The sequence below is a fragment of the Cricetulus griseus genome, chromosome 2 (assembly GCF_003668045.3).
Source record: "Cricetulus griseus strain 17A/GY chromosome 2, alternate assembly CriGri-PICRH-1.0, whole genome shotgun sequence".
NCBI classification, from domain to species: Eukaryota; Metazoa; Chordata; class Mammalia; order Rodentia; family Cricetidae; genus Cricetulus; species Cricetulus griseus.
In genome coordinates, this window is record NC_048595.1 from 133,138,026 (window position 1) to 133,154,495 (window position 16,470).

General features: G+C 39.6%; 1 protein-coding gene across 2 annotated transcripts in view; it reads right to left on the reverse strand.

The window, feature by feature from the left end:
* Nucleotides 1-2,981: 2,981 nt before the first annotated feature.
* The window catches only part of Atp6v0d2 (ATPase H+ transporting V0 subunit d2), a 41,464-nt gene continuing 27,975 nt past the window's right edge, over nt 2,982-16,470 (reverse strand). The window contains exons 3-8 of one of the 2 annotated variants that reach the window (XM_027403577.2): nt 14,127-14,305; nt 12,158-12,237; nt 10,784-10,861; nt 6,156-6,332; nt 4,861-4,935; nt 2,982-3,301 (exon numbers count right to left, since the gene is read on the reverse strand). In XM_027403577.2, coding sequence (XP_027259378.1) covers nt 3,140-3,301; nt 4,861-4,935; nt 6,156-6,332; nt 10,784-10,861; nt 12,158-12,237; nt 14,127-14,305 — 751 coding nt within the window. In that variant the 3' untranslated portion in view covers nt 2,982-3,139. The remainder of the gene's footprint in view (nt 3,302-4,860; nt 4,936-6,155; nt 6,333-10,783; nt 10,862-12,157; nt 12,238-14,126; nt 14,306-16,470) is intronic. The other variant, XM_035438994.1, reaches the window with a different exon arrangement.

A 16,470-nucleotide genomic window follows, 5' to 3' on the forward strand; every position in this document is an offset into this window, starting at 1 on the left:
GGAATGTAAGAATGGAGTGCTAGCAGATTGGTGGGGCAGGGGGCTCCTCCCTCTCTGGGCGTGTCTGGCCCAAGCCGGCAGGCTCAGGAGGGGGTGGTGGGATGGGGGTGGTGGGGTGTTCTGGTCTGGGGTCGGGAGCGGGCAGGAGCTCACTCACCTAGTTCCAGGTCAGTCTGCGGCGGCGGAATGTAAGAATCTTTTTTTACTTTTTTTAAAATTTGAATTACAAACAAGATTGAATTACATGACAATCCCAGTTCCCTTCTCCCTCCCTTTCTCCCCTACCAACCCCCCAACTAAAACCCTGCCTATCACATATCCTTTCTTCTAACCTACACCTGACTCAGCCTTTCTGCTCCCTCATGACCTCTGCATTCTTCCTTTTCTTCCCTTATCATTCTCGTAGTTCCCTCCCTCTTCTTCCCATGTTCTCAATTTGCTCAGGGGATGGTGACCCTTTTCCCTTCTCCAGGGGACAAAGTTTGTCTCTTTTAGGGTCCTCCTTGTTTACTAGTTTCTCTGGCAGTGTGGATTGTAGGTTGGTAATCCCTTACTCTATGCCTAAAATCCACATATGTGTGAGTACATATCATGTTTGTCTTTTTGTGATTGAGTTACCTCTCTCAGAATGGTTTCTTCTAGTTTCATCCATTTGCCTGCAAATTTAAAGATTCCATTGTTTTTTTCTGCTGAGTAGTACTCCATTGTGTAAATGTACCACAATTTCTCTATCCATTCTTCAGTTGAGGCATCAACTGAAGCTTCTAGGCTGCTTCCAGTTTCTGGCTATTACAAATAGTGCTGCTATGAACATCACTGAACAGATGTCTTTGTTGTATGAATGTGCTTCTTTTGGGTATATGCCTAAGAGTGGAATTGCTGGATCTTGTGGTAGACGCATTCCCATTTTCTTGAGGAGTCACCATACGGATTTCCGAAGTGGCTGTACAAGTTGGCACTCCCACCAGCAGTGGAGAAGTGTTCCCCTTTCTCCACATCCTCTCCAACATAAACTGTCATTGGTGTTTTTGATTTTGGCCATTCTGACAGGAGTAAGATGGTATCTCAGAGTTGTTTTGATTTGCATTTCCCTGATGGCTAAGGATGTTGAACACTTTGTTATGTGTCTTTCAGCCATTTTAGATTTCTCTATTGAGAATTGTCTATTTAGTCCTGTACCCCACTTTTTAATTGGGTTGTTTGGTGTTTGGGGGACTAGCTTCTTGAGTTCTTTGTATATTTTGGAGATCAACCTTGTGTCAGATGTGGGGTTGGTGAATATCTTTTCCCAGTCTGTCGGCTGCCGTTTTGTCTTGCTGACTGTGTCCTTTGCCTTACAGAAGCTTCTCAGTTTCAGGAGATCCCATTGTTGATCTTAGTGTCTGTACTACTGGTGTTATGTTCAGGAAGCAGTTTCCTGAGGGAAGGGTTTATTTTGACTCACAGTTTGAGACTACAGTCCACCATGGTTGAGAAGATGTGATGGCATGAGCATGAAGCATCTGGGTATATTGCATCTACATTCAGGAAGTAGGTACTTAGCTTCCTTCTTAGTTCAACAAATCATTATTTTTCTTATACATATAAATGATTTTTTTCTACAGAAAAAATGTGTAGACACATTTTTCTTTTGGTTTCCAGCTCACAAAAAAATGACATGAAGACCTATTGTTAATTATGAAAGCTCAGCTTGTCCTACCAGCCCTTATAATTTAAGTTAATCCATTTGTATTCATTTACATATTGCCAGATGGCTTTAATCTTTCCTTTTGCATGCCATGCTCTCTCTGTGTCCCACTGATGCCTCACTTTTCTTCTTTCCAGAGTGCTCTCTGTCGAAAAGTCCCTGCTGTACCCTCCTGCCTAGCTATTGGCCATTTAGCTTTTATTAAATCAATCAGAGTGACACATCTTCACACAGTGTAAATGTTCCACAACAAAATGTTGTGATCCTTAGGTTATGCATACTATTTTAGACAATGTGTTTATATATTTTGTTAAATATGCTTATAAAAATAAAGTTCAAATTATCTGTGTTCTTCTTTAAGTTTTATTTTTACAATTGTTTCGTGTGTGTGTGTGTGTGTGTGTGTGTGTGTGTGTGTGTGTGTGTGTGTGTAAAGATTAAAGGCAATCCTGCAGTACTAAGTTCCTTTCTTCTACCGTGTGAGTTCCCAGGGATTGAACTCAAGTAGTTAGGACTGAAAGAAAGCTCCCTTACCTGCTGAAGCATCTTGTTGACTGGCATGTCTAATTCTTGAAGAACAGCAAATACAGACTATATTTAAGAACACTCTTTCTACTTAAAGAAAAGATTGGTGAGGTATTTTTGTATTTTCTTTTTTCTGAGTAACCCTTTCCACTGGTTCTAAGCTTTACGAAGCAGCCATATTAAATCTGATTTTTTTCTTCTGAAGGAACAGTGGAACAAGTGGAATTTTCTTCTTGAAAAAAGTGTGATAGAACCATACGCATAAATATCTATAAAGTCAAAAAACAAAAAATCTATATAGTTTGTATATCTCTTTCTCCCTTTCCATCTATCCATCTCTCATATATATATATATATATATATATATATATATATATATATATATATATACATATACATATCTCACACAAATTTAGCAACACTGACATCATCGTGGGAATCTGTCTTTCTCAGGCTTACCAATCCAAGTGTCCTGGGGGTAAAAGAAGACAACATTACTCACCAAATATGCTGTATGTTTTTTGTGAATGCATGGAATAAACATACAGCTAAAAAGTAGAGCAGATACCCAGTGTTTGAGGTTGGGGAGATGGATGGAAAAGGAAGAGTGAAATACTTGTTTAGGTATGATTTTAACATAACTAAATGAGAGTACAAAAATGCCACAGGGTCAGTTAAAATGAATGTGCAAGGTCAGTGAGCAATGAGACATAAACTTGGAAAAAATGATAAAGGTTTGCCAAAAATAAGAATGGACTGCTTTGTTTTAAGTTCAGTTTATTGGGCTTCCAGGGGATATGCAATTCCTGGAAAGGAGATACGACTTACTTTTGTATAATCTAGATAATGTAAGACACAATGCCTTTCTTTACTCAATAACTTCCTTTCAACTGTATAATTTTCTGCATTTGAGGCCTCATTACTGGCTTATAAAATTGGAATATAACTGTTGATTTTAGTTCGATGTCTCTGTGAGATGCATTCTGCTATCCACACGATATTTCTCATCTCTTGCTCCTTCAACTTTACATATGCATAAAACACACCATAGTGGAATTGTCTGTTGAATGCCAGCACATTCATTTGCACCTAAAGAAGGAAAAAGATGACATGGATCATCAGCTTGTCTACAACATACTACTTTTATGAGGTAATAAACAAGATTATTTTATTTATTTATTATTTATTATTTATTATTAATAAACAAGAAATATATTCTTCTTATGTGGTGCTTATTTATTCTTAAATAATATGCAAATTAGACCAATAGTGGGAGTAGAGGTAACTCAAAACATGTTAAGGAAGTATCCCATGGACAAATGTAGAAGGTATCAACTTAAAAAGTAAATTTATGGACTCAGAAGACAGGCTTCACATTCTAGCACTGTTAGCAGAAAGGTGTGTTCAGGGAATGTATGTTTAACTTCATAGTATTATTTATCTTGCTTTCAGTTGGTGGTATAGCCTAGTTTTGGTAAAATATTCATTCCTGGCCACAACTTCAAAACATTTGAAGAGATATTTAAGGCTCTCTTTCTCTCAGGGCAGTGTGACAGTGTTCTGGAATTCAGACTGACACTGTGAGCCGATTTTAGGTGCTCTGTAACTACAGTCTATGCAGTTGCATTGGTTTGTTCTACAAAATTAAGTAAGCAAAAGAAAATTAAGTTTCTTAAAACTAGAATTAAGTTGCAAATTGAACAGTTTTTTCACTTTGCTCCATTTTGATATTAGGATGGGAAGAAAGCAGAAGAGGTACAGAGTCCATCCTGCTGTTCTGCAAACCCTAAGTAACACAGTACTAATTGGAGGCTGCTCCTGGTATGTACAGTAGATGCTCATTTTTTTTCCCTGGGAAAAGCAGCTTCCTTGACTGCCTCTTTGTGATGTTGGTGTAGCCTGTGTAGTTTTAAAGATCCCTAATATGTTGTATTATTTGCCTTGTTTCTATTTCTTTCTATGAAAGTGGACCATTGGAAAATGCCCAATGTCTAGGTACAGGAAAGTTCCCAAGCTGCATATATTCCAACCCTGAAGTCTGGCTCTATATTAAGTCAATCATGTAGGCATGGGTGGGCCAATGGTTTCCATCAAGTGAATATACTACAAAAATTCTCTAGATTTGTGGAAACAAACTCATTTGGGAAAAAATGAAAATTTTCTTCATTAAATAATGCAGTAGCTAAGGACCTGACTCCAGTTGATTATGTAATCTGCCTTTTTAGGGAAAGGGAATAAACTAGGCTATGAGTTTCCATATGAATAATTCCCACATAGGTATAGTTGTGCCTGCATTTTAACCACATATAAACCCTTCCTGCAGATCATATGGATTAAGGAGTGAGAGGAAGCAAACTGAGAAGAGTTGGTATCTGTGAGGGCATTCTTGCCTTCCTTTTGTGGTTAACCATGGAAAACCCACTTCTAAAGTTTTCACTAAACACACTCAGCACAGGCAAATTTATGTGAAACTATCTATGAGCTGCTAGGATCTGCCCCTCTAAGGGAATGCCAAAACACAATGTTCACTGCAAAGCATCTATTTAACCAATGAAATATAAAAAGAGACTCCAAGTGAGAAAACATCTAAAACCCATGATAACAACAACAAAAGCATATTAACCATAATATTTCCACTTCTGCCATACCTCTCGCTCATAGAAAACATCTTCCAATGTCTTCCCCCCACTGCCACCTACAGCTTCAAATAAAGGCTTGTATACCTTAAAAACAAAGGAAAGAGCTTAAATGTAAAGGTTATCTCATTTCTTACAAATGCATTTAAATACATTTTCTTAGCTGATTGTGCGTATGTGTGTGTGTGTGTGTGTGTGTGTGTGTGTGTGTGTGTGTGTGTGTGTGTGTGCTTTAAAGAAACTTTGTACAGAAGGCCTGAATGCCTTTGATGAGACCTTTCACTTCCTGACCGCTCCCATTGTCCCCAAAATCCAAACAACTAAAAAAGGTGAATGAAATTCTCACAGGGAAAAATATATTTTTCCTCAATGTACCTTGCCATTTTCACACATATAAACATTGGACTTAGTGAACTCATGCAGTTTGATCAGTATAGGTTTCTGAATTCCTTGAGATGACAACTTATATATACATCTCATGGGATTGCAAGTGCAGAAAGAGTGGAAACTGTGGAGAAGCTCAAATTTTAACATTATACTAAAAAGTTGTTCACAATTATAGATGAAATACTAAGAAGGTTTATAGATACTGTTTGCTGGCTTTTTTATTGGAAGGATTCAGAAACCCATACAGAAACATCAGGGTTACTCTTAAACTGAGGAAATATATATATATATATATATATATATATATATATATATGTTGTGTGTGTGTGTGTGTGTGTGTGTGTGTGTGTGTGTGTGTGTGTGTGTGTGTGTGTGTGTGTTCAGGGTGTGAGGAACTTCAGCCCATCTTAGAATGGTGAAGGCAGGAGGAGGAAAAGCAAGTGAGCAGCTCTGTTCCTCTCTCAGTTTCTGCCATTCAGCAAAGGGGTTGGGAAAACCCACACATATCCCATATTTTCCTGTGGTCCCTATAGATGTTCTGTCATGACTCTGTTTCCCCAGTAGGTACTTGCAAGATACATTGAAGTCAGGCTGTTTAGGAACTTTGACATGAACTCTCACTTCCAGGAACTTGCCCCAACCTCTTGGGGCAAGTTTCTTTGTAAGGTACTTTAAGACATGCTCAGATAACCACTCCTGGGAGATTTAAACAAGGGCTTTCTTGGCAGGACTCTTAAAAAGACACCAGCTTGGACTGGAAACTTAAAGTGTTTCTCTGGAAGGCATAATTACAGCAAGAGGCACTGCTTGTTGCCATCTGGCTATCACTTGGGATGAGGTGTCTAAATGGATGTGTGAGCTTCTAAAGGGCCCCTGCTGAAATAATGTAAGGCACTCACGGTGCTGGTGAAATCACTTACTCCATAATTATCTGCTACTCTCTTCATCTGCTCAAAGTCTTCAGCTTGAGCCAACAAGTGCAGCCCCTCAGGATAGAGCTTGCCGCAGGTGGGGAAGAGGGTCTCCCTGTCTTCTTTGCTCAGTTCAGTGCCAAATGAGTTCAGGGTGATGATTAAAGCACGTCTGTCAGCCTCAAACTGAAAGAGAAAGACATGAAAGCAGCAATCTAATAATCTTTTACACCATATGCTACATGAAGAATTGCATATCTGAAGTGATCTACTTTTCATGTTTAATTACAATGTAGGTGTGTGCTACTAATGTCCTTTTAGTCTTCCATTGAAAGGGAGTAATTTGTTTGCTGGGGGAAGATTGCACAGCCCTGTGATGGCCTATGACTCTTGAAACCCTACCAAGCTTTACTTCCCAGGCTCCCTGCAGTGAGTTACTCCCATGTAGGTCACAAGAGTAAGAAAAAAGTGGTAATAATGCCACTCAATTGCAGCCATGGAGGGAATAAGGCAATGAAAGTAACAATATCTGCTAGGGTGTTTGGACAACAAAAATGTGCATCATTACATATTACTAATCCCTTCTAATTGCTCCTGTCGCTATTGTTGTTATTATTATTATTATTGTTTGTGATGCTGAGGATCCATTGTTAGTTCCTGTCAAGGAAACCAGACTGCTTCAGCCATGCAACCCACACACCCCATAAAAGTGTCTGTCAGTCACAGTTCTCTATTTTTGCTCTCTTGACTTTCTATGTCTGTCTGTCTGCCTGCCTCTGTCATGTCCCCACTCTGAGACAGTCTTTTGCTCTTTCACTCTCCTCATCCTTCCTCTCCCAATAAATCTCTTTAACTAACCCTGTTGCATATGGTGTGTTCTCTTAGTGGCATACCTTGGTGGGGATCATCAAAGGTACCCATTTCACAGCATTTTATTCTTTTATACAATCCAGGGCCTCATGCATGTCATACCAGCTCTACCATTGAGCCATATCCCTAGCCCTACTTATTTTATAGAATTAAACTTTATACTATAGACACTCTTTATTTTCATGGTTTTGGATTTTTAATGACCTACTATAATGCAAATTAATAAAAACCCAGAGATAGATATTGGGGTTGGAGCTGATGGTCAGAGAGGTAAAGCAGCCAGCCACTAGCTCTTACCTCTACCTCAGATTGAAAGAGCTGCCCCCTCCTCAAGGTGGCTAAAGACTAAATATCTTCACCAAATCTCAGATTGCAATCCTGTCTCTACCAAGCCTCATACTGCAATCCCACACTGTTGTCTCTTCCTTTTATACCTCTAAAATCCTGGGATTAAAGGCATGTGATCCCAAGTGCTGAGATTGCATTTGTGTGAGCTGTTTCTCTTTAGAACTGGTTAAATTTCATGTAGCTCTGTGTGGCTTTGGACTAACAGAGATCCATCTACTTGTCTCTTGAGTCCTGGGATTTAAGGTGTGTGCCACCATTGCCTGGCTGAATGACTTGTGTCTAGCTTTGCTTTCTGTACCCTTGGGCAAGCTTTAATAAATCACAAATGATATATCACTACAACGTACCATCTCTGATTCTGTAGCTAAGAATCATGTGGCTGAGGGTGATTTGTCTTCCTTGTAAGGCCTGATTCTTTATTATCCTTAAGTAGGCCAGTGTACTGATGACCTGTGCTGGACACTATATGCTGCTGAGCTCCTATCCCATCAATCCTGTTTCCTGTAATCATGCTGTCTTTCTTGAGATCTCTTTCCTATTTCTTTGTTCTCCATGTTTCTCCTTTCTCTTAGTTTTCCTTATATCCACATTAACTATTCCATCTTCCTTTATTGTTATCCTGAAATATATATATATATATATATATATATATATATATATGTACACACACACACACACACACACACAGACATACACACACAGACACACACACACACACACACACACACACACACACACCTTTTAATCCACAGGGTCCAGTTTGTGCTTTCCATATATGAATGGGTGTGGAGTTACCCCCTGGGGCACTGGGGACCTACCACACTCCTATGGAAAAGGAACCCTCTCTTCTCCAGCAGCCACATCAACCACCATTAGCTCCTCAGCAAGGGCTTGGGCTCAAGTACTCTTCTCTACCCAACCCTGGGATTTGACAATGAGATGATCTCATGCAGGTCTTGTCTAGGTAAACACAGCTGCTGTGAGTTCATATGTGTAATGGCCATGTCATGTCTAGAGGAAATCATTTCACTACACTCCTCCCTGTCTACTGGTTCTTATTCCTTCTAGGCCCCTTTCCACAGCCCTAAGGGACCCTCTTCTTCTTATCTGGGTATTGTTGGGCTCAGGAACTCTTCCCCAGGTCCTTCAAGTACTTCTTATTTACCAAGTCATTCTGAAGTCGGCCCCTGTACTTTTCTATTCCTTACTCTTAACTCTTGGAAGAGCCCTCTCATTTTTATTTGTTGTTCATTTTTGGAGTCAATGCCCATTGTATAGGATTATTCTATCTACTGAATCTAACAGAACAACCTGTCTGATTTCTACTGTGATGTTACTTGAAATCCTGGCTCAGTAGCTTTGACATCAGTGAAAGTTGACTGAAAATGCAGAATCTCAAGCCACACTCTGCCTTTTAAAAAGATTCCACAGCCATTCACCAACACAAGAAACCTGAAAAGAAAGGCTCTGAGCTGTCCTTCATTATTTTCCACACTTACTAGCTAATAACAAAGCCAGGCTTGCAACAGCTCTACTGGAATGCTTTTTGTTAGAACAGGTGTTTCTTATCATCAGGAGAGTGAGCAGTCCCACTGGTCCTTTTGATTGCTCTCATGGAAATTAGGGGTGGGTCAGAGGCAGGTTAGCCTTATTTGGAAGCAAAGACGGTTACATTCTGGTTCCTGCATATAACCAGTCCTGTAAATCACTTTAGAATTTCCAGGGATGAGAAGAACTGCAAATGGGATTGTTCATGGCAATACAAATACTTGAAATGAAAGTTAGGGTAAGATAGGCAACAGGAAGGTAGTTGTCCCAGGTGTTCTTTGGTGTTCTTTCTAGTTGTAAGATGTTAGAATTTTAAGGAGGGAAATATGACAGGGTAGGCAGCATGACAGACATCAGAATCCATGCCAGAGGCCATGCTGCAGGAGGGAGCACATAGCATTTGGAGGATGGTTACAACTTAAACACCTAGAGAAGCCACTGGAAAATTGGATAGACAGGTAGATGGGGAGAAACCAGGAAGCACTTCACAGACCAGGTTAAGGAGAGATGACTCTGACTGCCTAAAATGGATTATTCAAATAATCCATTAATTTCCCATGCCTTGCCTTTATAATAACAAAGTTTATTCCTTATAGTTTATTCCTTAGCTGGTAAGCACATGTTCCATTCCCTACCTCTGCATGCTGAAACACTATCTGAACTGAGGGGGATGGGGTGTTCCCATCAAAAGCTCTCTTTATCATAACAAGTGCTTCTATTTCTGGCCTGCTTGGTTATGCTTTCTTTTGAATTCTTTTTCTACTTTAATGTTCTTTATTCCTCTGGTCTGAAGGCTCTTGGTATGATGTATAGCCACATAGTGAACACCACTCTAATTTAAAATGTTTAAATAAGCCTGACGGTGGTGGCACATGCCTTTAATCCCAGCACTCGGGAGGGGGAGGCAGAAGCAGGCAAATTTCTGTGAGTTCCAGGCTTGCCTGGTTTACAGAGCTAGTTCCAGGACAGTTAGGGCTGTTACACAAAGAAACCCTGTCACGAAAAAACAAGCAAAGAAAAATAAAAAATAAAATAGTGTTTAAATATATTGTTCTTTGATTACCCCTAAGCAGTTTGACACAACATTTATTTATTTTTCAAGAGGCTTGGAAAGCCACTGAGAGATGCCTGTTAAACAGTGCAATCTGTGCCCTGGGTTGAATCCCAGCCTCTCTTGATGTTAACCCCAATATCCCATACTTCTGTGGGTCAATCTTCTGTCAAGAGGACCTCTGAGCATGGGTGGGATCTATGGTGATAACTAGAAAATTTAAAAGTGACTCCAGAGAAGTCACTGATGTACTGTCCCACACAATCAAACTCCTGCTCATTGTGCATTTTGAACTATATTCTTTCTGCTGAAAGGTAGAATGGTGGAGGATTTCTTATGTAGTCTTTGTTTTAGGTTTCAATGCGAATGATGTCATTGTGAATAGAGTTATAATGGATTGTAGTTCCAACCTACAAGGGATTCCTGTTTTTCAATGGTCCCTCTTCAGAGAGAATTTGAGTGGATATTATGAGAATAATTATAACCTATAACTTGATAGTAATATAAAAATATTTAATGAATTATAATTTAATTTCTACATATCCACCAACATAAATCATAACCACATATTCATAGTCATTTTGTCTGGTTGATTTTTGCATTGCCGGAGGTGGAACCAAGGTTCAAAATGTGTTAGATAAGCGTTCAACCAGTGAGCTACAATGCTTGCTTCCAAGAGAAGACTTTCCTTAAGACATCAAATGATATTGCTTATTCAATTTTTCAGAGAACTTCTGAGATGAAGAAATACACCATGGTCAAAGCAAGGACAGGTATGGAAGCTCACTTGGCAAAGACAGAGCCCAAGGGTCCTTCTTACCTCAAGAATGGGGCACATAATTTCTGCTGTGACATCACCATGATCCTTGCAGAATTTATAGAATGCCTCAAGGTAAGACTTAGAAAGAAAGAAGATTATAAACAATGCAATGAGTAATTTTCCTTCTAGAAACTTCTAGGTCATCTTTTCATAGCTTATAAAATGCTCTAATGGAAACTGAATTGGGAGGATATTCCATAGTAACTTTAATGGAGATTTAATATACCTGTGACCCAGACTAAAAAGAGCTCCATAAAAGAACAAAATTGCACTCATCACAGTGTCTAATTACTTAGCAAGCATTTACGTAGCTAATTCCAGCTGTTCTAACAAGAGTGCCAAGTCCTTTGCTGAGCTCTTCAAATGATTTAGTAACTCTGATATTAAATCTCATAAGACACATTGGGTTTGTCTATGTGAATACATTGGAGAAGCAGAGCATAAGTTGTAAGATTAGACTGCCTGGGTTTGTATTCCAGCTCTAACACTTAACTAACTCAGTACTAAGTTATTACTGCCATGGAAGCCTCATTTCTCTGCATCTTTCAGGTTTATATGAGGAGAAAGAATTGCACAAATCTACAGTTTTGCTTGTAGATTGAGTGAGTTAAGGCCCATGAACTGCTTGGAACACTATGTTCTGTTAGTTATGTCTCAGGAATGCCTCCTAACAAGTGTCTCTTTATAAAACAAAATGCCTATAATAAAATACTCTTGAGAGGACTATTAATTTGAGCTTAATGCACTGTTTACATACCACAGTGGTATATAGTAATTTACTTTATGAGAGTGTCCACTAGAAGATTTTTCTTGTCTTATAGTACATACTCTAACTCTAATGGTGGCCACACGATCAAGACAATCTGATGACCACACAGTGGTACATATGACATAGTGTCTACCAGTTGGTAATCCTGGCATAGGTTCAAAATTGCATGAACAGATTATAAGATTCAAAGTTCTATAAGAAAATCTACAGCAGAGATGGACACTATACAACAGAATGCCTACTGTCTAGTGTGATTACCTATGATATAGTTTTCCCACAATTTATCTGCCTATCTACCATCATCTAACCATCACTTTTTGCATTTAAAGCACTGTACATAGAGCAAAGGATAGGAGAAATTGACATGCATGCATATAACTAAAACGTATCACTTAACAATTGCAGAAGCCAATAGGAAAAATAACTTTGTTGATGTTGACTCCACAAGGGAGGCCTTCCCCCCTCTGAGGAGTGGATGGGGGAGGTGGGGGGTGAGAGAAGGGGGGAGGTGGAACTGGGGTTGGTATGTAAAATTTAAAAATTTAAATAAAAAAACACTATGTTATATTGTGCAATCAAGAACATACATCTGGGAAAACAATTACCTTGTATAGTTTATTGCGCAGTAATTCAATATTCAGTTCATCGAGAGTATTTTCAGACATACAGTCTTGGAAGAATGGAGCTGAAAGCAAAAGTGTATGAATCACAAGCCAGACTACAAACTATAGGAATTAAGCATAGCACTACTACCCTGTGCTTAACACTAATGAGAACTCTGTAGAGTAGCAATCACACTGGGTAAAGCAAACATTGATTAGGAAGATAGAACTTATGATTCATTAAGCATTTACTGTGTGTGAACCCTAGACACAGCTGGCTGTACCAAATAACGAATACACTTTAGCTTATTTAATTTTCACTACCTTGGAAACAGTCACGTAAGGCTTACTTTTTGCAATTCCTTCCTTATATGCTATTACAACCTTATAACAGTGTTTACCATCTGCAACCTAATTTATACTAGGCACATTGTTTTATTAAAATTATGTTTAAATTCATTTGCAAAAGCATTATAATATGATATGAAGTGAGGAAATTGGAACTAAAGTGAGGAACTAAAGTGCCCAGGTCATTGGACTTGGACCTTGCAGAGCTTGGCTTCAGATTCACAGCTCACTGATTCCAGGCTCACCTTGTTTCAACCAGGCTGCAATATCTAAGCCACAGATACTTAAAGGTGACTCAGCATGCCCTTGCCTTTTTAAAAAATATTTGTTTGAAGGGTAATTCTTTTGGCTCAGAGTGTGGCCTCATGAGTAAAGCATGTTCTTAGCATGCAAAATAACCTATGTGTCACGTTGCTCCCCAAATTACTTTATTTTGCTTTTTATATTTTTATATGTGCGATTATTTTGCTTGATGTATGTCTGCATGATGAGTATGCCCAGTGCTTGCAGGGAACAGAAGAGGTTGTCATGACCCATCAAACTGGAGTTACAGATAGTTTGAACCACCACGTGGGTTCTAGGAATTAAACCTAGGTCCTCCAGAATAGCAGCCAGTGCTCTTAACCACGGTCACATCACTTCAGCCCCTGTGCCCATTTTAAATTAAAGCTATTTTTTCTATGATCAACAATGAATTTCTACCATCTAGAATTCCTAACAGTAATAATGCTTGAAAAGTTTCCCATTAACATTTTGAATAATAACTTTGCTTTCAGCGCTAAGCTACAATGAAATTGTCATTTCATAATTGATCTAGATTTGATCTACATCCTATGGAGGTTTCCAAGTAGGTTATAGCAATGGCATTTCTAAACTTCTTAAAACAAAATGACCCCTAGATATGACCTGAATTAGATAATAGTTTAATATGAAAGAATAAGGAACATAGAAAGGGAATCCAAAGTTTGAGAATGTACAAATTCATCATTTAATTGCTGTAAACTGGTAGAAAGCACAAGGATTTGGTGGTTGGTATATGAGCCCCAGCCCCAGCCCTAATTTGAATGGCTTATAAATGACTGAGACCAGATTGACTCACTTGTCTTCATCTGATAAATGAGAAAGCAAGGTTAGATGATTTTTATGTATGTGGGTATGTATATATTTGTGTGCATATGCCTATGTACATGGGTGCTCCTACATGTGTGTGCTAGGTTAGTGGTCCAGAGAGTCCTATGGATCTCTGCCTCCCCAGTGCTGGGGTTGAGCTCTTTTTTTTTTTTTTTCAAAAATTTCTGTGGCTCAAACTCAAGTCCTTATACTTACAAGACAAATGCTTTACCAACCGAGCTATCTCCCCAGGCCTAGATGATTCTTTCAGTGTTGTTTGTTTTTATGAAGCAGAATCTCTCTGTGTAACCAGACTGACCTCAGGCTTGCCAACTTCCCCTTAGCCTTTTACATATGTGCATGTATGTGCCACCACACACAGCTCTAATATCCTGTCAAGAACTATGATCTGTATAGCATAAAAGAACATTTGTAAACATGTTTCATACTGAAGGTATATCTTCTAATTACTGTACTAACATGCACAGGTCATTTTACAAATAAGTATTCATACCTAATGGTGTTTCAACCAGCACAGCCTTGAAGAGATCTGATGTGGTCTCTGCAATGTTGACTGCTTCCATCTCTGTGAAACGGCCCAATGGGTGACACTTGGCTAGAACTTCTTTCACAGATTTCTTTTGCAATGCCCCATTCATCAGTAGAATTACATTGTCTATCATATAGCTGCATCTGGAATAACACTCACTTATTAGAAAAACAATTAACAATCTGGCATGGTAATTTGTAGTTGGGCCCTGAAGAAGACCACAGGTCAGAATCCCTGGAAAATGACATTCAAGCTAAAATTTGAAGAATGAATGGACTTTTGACATAAAGGGCTGAGACCTGGGAGATAATTATTCAAGGTGGAAGAAATTTTCAATAACACACACACACACACACACACACAGAGAGAGAGAGAGAGAGAGAGAGAGAGAGAGAGAGAGAGAGAGAGAGAGAGAGAGAGAGACAGAGAGAGAGAGACAGAGACAGAGAGAGAGACAGAGAGAGAGAGACAGAGACAGAGACAGAGAGAGAGACAGAGAGAGAGAGAGAGAGAGAGAGACAGAGAGAGAGAGAGAGAGAGACAGAGAGACAGAGAGACAGAGAGAGACAGAGTCTGGATCACCAGGTTAGGTCCAAGGTTGCCCATGATAGGTCATCCTAGAAAAGGGAGGAGCCTGGGTGTTAATAGTGGAGGCTGAAAGCTTTTCAACTATAGGAAATGTTATGGTCTATGTGTTTAATATTAAAGTGGAAGAAGAGGCAAATCCATACCTACAGAGTGTGGTGCTTTACAAAAGTCATTTTAGTTGATCTCCATAACATCATTGTAATGTTGGTATTATTATTGTCTCCATTTTCTAGTTGAGGAACCAGTGGCCCAGATAGATATAAATGTAGCCCTATTATAGCAGCTATAGCTAGCAAACTGGACAGGTGAGAACCAAGCTCAGGCAGTCTGCTTCAAGGACACTACTTTTTTTTTAAGGTCACTACTTTTTAATCCTTGATTTTATGCTATTTTTAGTGTTCAGGACCATGAGTAGATTGGGGAGTTCTAGGTTGAGAAGAGAGGGTAGGAAGAGGACATTTGCAGTAAATGTAGATATTCTGGACAAAATGAGTTTAAGGTATGCAAGAGATAACCATGAAAGAGCTAGAAAGCCTCAAAAGTGCAACCTAAAGATAGCTAGAGGCAGGGAGAGGGCAGCTTAAAGCTAGAAGCCAAAGCCCTGGGAGAGATTAAGATAACTCCCTAGAGAGTATGTGTTCAGGCTAGTTTTATAACCACTTTATACAAGCTATAGTCATCTGAGAGGAGGGACTCTCAATTGAGAAAATGTGTCCACAAGACTGGGCTATAAGCAAGCCTACAAGACATTTTGTGACTTACTGATTGGTGTGGGAGGGCCACAGCTGGGCTGGTGGTCCTGGGTTCTATAAGAAAGCAGGCTGAATAAACCAGTAAGCAACACTCCTCCACAGCCTCTGCATCAGCTCCTGACTCCAGGTTCCTGCTGCATTCGAGTTTCTGCCTTATCTTCCCTCATGGACAGAAATTCAGCATATGTAAGCCAAATAAATGTTTTCCTACCCTCATGGTATTTTATCACAGCAACAGAAACCCTAACTCAGACAGTATGCAAAGGGTTCATTGTGTGCAACCACAGGAGGAACCTGTGCTAAAGGGAATGAGGAAGAATAGCCAGGGGAGGGGAGAGCCTGGGGAATGAACTCCAAAAGTTCTAGAAAGTTATAAGGAGATATTACAGTGTCAGTTACAGAGTGTCAATGACCACTGGTACATTAAGGTAGACACTGACATAGACATCCCTAGTCTATAACAACTAAGAAACCATCTAAGCTAGTAAAAGCAATCAGTGGAGTATGTTTGTGGGAGAGGAAAGGGGGAGAGAAAGGCAGAGCTGATCAATGCATGTTTAAATGAATAGGAAATGGGAAGGGCAAAGGGAGAGAGCTCATACCACAAGCTGACCTTAATGTAAGGAGAGAATGACCTTGCACGGGCCAGAAGCCTGGAAATTTAGAAGACTAATGTCTGTTTCCGGTGAAAGAGAAGGGAGACTTGTAGTGCCAAGCGAGGAGAAGCAGTGGAGAAAATGAAATGACAGGTTGGAGGAGGGAAGGGACAGTCCACTGATAAATGCGCAAAGGTCCTCCAGTTTGACAGTGGTGAGGGACTGCGCCACAACATAGACTTGAAATGTGACACTTTTCAGTGGGGTGCAGTGAACTTGGCTACTTGGGAATGCTATTTCAGGAGCCTGGTGCATGGGTTACAGGTTTACTGAGCCGCAATTCATTTCATGGTGGAAAAGCAAGTCTGCCTT